At 44.7% G+C, this 3,104-nt stretch overlaps 1 protein-coding gene across 1 annotated transcript in view; it reads right to left on the reverse strand.

Annotated features, from left to right (window-relative positions):
* Window positions 1-3,104, reverse strand: part of fbxl16 (F-box and leucine-rich repeat protein 16) — a 22,345-nt gene that overhangs the window by 3,945 nt on the left and 15,296 nt on the right. The window contains exon 6 of the mRNA XM_015401827.1: window positions 1,678-1,741. Coding sequence (XP_015257313.1) covers window positions 1,678-1,741 — 64 coding nt within the window. The remainder of the gene's footprint in view (window positions 1-1,677; window positions 1,742-3,104) is intronic.

The raw sequence follows: 3,104 nt of genomic DNA on the forward strand, positions 1-3,104 counted from the left end.
CCCAGGTCAGCTGTCAATGTGCCCCAGGTCAGCTGTCAATGTGCCCCAGGTCAGCTGTGTTCCCCAGGTCAGCTGTTTGCCCCAGGTCAGCTGTGTGCCCCAGGTCAGCTGTTTGCCCCAGGTCAGCTGTGTGCCCCAGGTTAGCTCTGTGCCCCAGGCCAGCTGTGTGCCCCAGGTCAGCTGTGTGCCCCAGGTTAGCTGTCAATGTGCCCCAGGTCAGCTGTGTGCCCCAGGTCAGCTGTGTGCCCCAGGTCAGCTGTGTGCTCCAGGTCAGCTGTGTTCCCCAGGTCAGCTCTGTGCCCCAGGTCAGCTGTGTGTTCCAGGTCAGCTGTGTGCCCCAGGTCAGCTGTGTGCTCCAGGTCAGCTGTGGCTCCCATGTGCAATGGTTGAATGTATTGCAAAGAACTTTGGAGTCTCTTAACTCAATGGCGCCACCTGGCTTCGGGACATTGACCATGTTTTAGGTTTCTTGCAGGTTTTTAAAGGGTTGTTTAAAACAGGAAGACCTCAGAAAGTAAAGGGTCTTCTTTAATTAGCTTTTATCTATGAACAAATCTGTCTACCAGTATTCTCAGTTTTTTATGAATTGTGTGTTATTTTGTTTGATTGTGATTAGCTTGGTGCTTTAGAACTGAACTTTTTATTCAAATTAGACATTTAATGGTGTGATTAATATGTATGAAATGTAAAATGACCATTAAGTGCCTAAATCCACAGACCTCTTTTGAAAAGGTTGCACCCTGCCTCCATATCTCTACAATGGTCTCTTTGTTGTTGAGGCCTTGAGAAGCGGCGTACTAATGACTCTTCTCCATGGGCTCTACTAAGCCCCGCCCCTCTCCAATCGGCCCACTTCCTAAACATTTCCATCAGTGGTTTGTTCCAGCCAGGCTGTCTGTTTTAGTGCCTCCTCAGGGGAGCTGAGTGGGACTGAAGAGTGGGAACATGAAACTGAAGAGGGACAACATTAATATCAAGGAGGAGCTCAGACAGGAGTATTATTTCACTATTTACAAACTGAAAGCCTTTCCTGAGGGGAAACTGAAGGACTTGTGAATAACAGGCAGGTGGCGCTGCATTTCATAAGCTAACTCTGAGCTAACTCGGGGGCATTGAAACTCTGCAGATCCAGCCTATCTTCAGTTTTTCTCCTAAAGCCGCAGCTGCAGGTGGCAACAGAAGCAGTTGGCTGAGGAGTATAGAGAGACCCACCAGAGAGGAGCTGCTAGCATTCGACCAGCCACAGTTTGAAGACATTTAAAGGGGAACGCCGGTTCTTTTATACATTGGGTCCTTGATTTTCCGTTATTCCATCATGTTCTACTCACCCATATGAGTTTAGTGTCATTTGGAGCCGTTCTGAAGATATTCCGTTAGGTTATATCCAGTAACGTCTTCCTATGGGCAACGACTGGAAGGCACAAACTAAACTGTTCATCATTTATTCTTTATGGTACGCCAGCATTCAGAACATGGAGGCCAATCACTGGCCCCCAGACATCCGCAGATTTATTAGATTTATATCTTTTAAAAACAAAGCGGCCGGCTCCCGTTCATTCATGTAAATGGCGTTCCCCTTTAACGTCAAACATCAGAGACATCGAAACAGTTCAGTCAGGTTACCATTAATCATACTCAGACTTTATGAAGGGAATGATAGTGAAGCAGAAATCATACCTGCAAGAGACAGAAGACGAAGGCTCCTCATTCCAAACAAATGCTGCAGACCGAAATCTTGCACCTGCAAATTCATGCATGCAGAGACAGAGTTTTTCCAATGAAGAATCGTTCTAAGAATAAACATAAACAGCATTTCATGAACAGCGACTTACTTTAAACCTTTCTAACTACATTTAAAACCACAAACTAAAAATGTGGTTTCATCATAAACTCTATTTTAGATTAGTAGTTAATTATGAAAAATAAAATGATCTTGGCCTACTTAACGTTTGATATAATTCCGGCCTAGTCAAAGTCAGAGTTAATTCCGGCCTAGTTAAAGTCCGAGATAATTCCGACCTAGTTAAAGTCCGAAATAATTCCGGCCTAGTTAAAGTCAGAGTTAATTCCGGCCTAGTCAAAGTCTGAGATAATTCTGGCCTAGTCAAAGTCCGAGATAATTCCGGCCTAGTCAAAGTCCGTGATAATTCCGGCCTAGTTAAAGTCCGAGATAATTCTGGCCTAGTTAAAGTCCGAGATAATTTCCGGCCTAGTCAAGGTCCGAGATAATTCCGGCCTAGTCAAAGTTCGAGATAATTCCGGCCTAGTCAAAGTCAGAGATAATTCCGGCCTAGTTAAAGTTCGAGATAATTTCCGGCCTAGTTAAAGTCCGAGATAATTTCCGGCCTAGTCAAAGTCTGAGATAATTCCGGCCTAGTTAAAGTCCGAGATAATTTCCGGCCTAGTTAAAGTCCAAGATAATTTCCGGCCTAGTCAAAGTCTGAGATATTTCCGGCCTAGTCAAAGTCAGAGATAATTCCGGCCTAGTTAAAGTCAGAGATAATTTCCGGCCTAGTTAAAGTCCGAGATAATTTCGGCCTAGTCAAAGTCCGAGATAATTCCGGCCTAGTTAAAGTCCGAGATAATTTCCGGCCTAGTCAAGGTCCGAGATAATTCCAGCCTAGTCAAAGTTCGAGATAATTCCGGCCTAGTCAAAGTTCGAGATAATTCCGGCCTAGTCAAAGTCCGAGATAATTCCAACCTAGTTAAAGCTCGAAATAATTCTGGCCTAGTTAAAGTCAGAGTTAATTCCGGCCTAGTCAAAGTCTGAGATAATTCCGGCCTAGTTAAAGTCCGAGATAATTCCGGCCTAGTCAAAGTCCGTGATAATTCCGGCCTAGTTAAAGTCCGATAATTCCGGCCAAGTCAAAGTCAGAGATAATTCCGGCCAAGTCAAAGTCAGAGATAGTTCCGGCCTAGTCAAAGTCAGAGATAATTCCGGCCAAGTCAAAGTCAGAGATAATTCCGGCCAAGTCAAAGTCAGAGATAGTTCCGGCCTAGTCAAAGTCAGAGATAATTCCGGCCAAGTCAAAGTCAGAGATAATTCCGGCCTAGTCAAAGTCAGAGATAATTCCGGCCAAGTCAAAGTCAGAGATAATTCCGGC

This window comes from Cyprinodon variegatus, unplaced genomic scaffold (genome assembly GCF_000732505.1).
Source record: "Cyprinodon variegatus isolate N-32 unplaced genomic scaffold, C_variegatus-1.0 Scaffold1264, whole genome shotgun sequence".
NCBI classification, from domain to species: domain Eukaryota; kingdom Metazoa; phylum Chordata; class Actinopteri; order Cyprinodontiformes; family Cyprinodontidae; genus Cyprinodon; species Cyprinodon variegatus.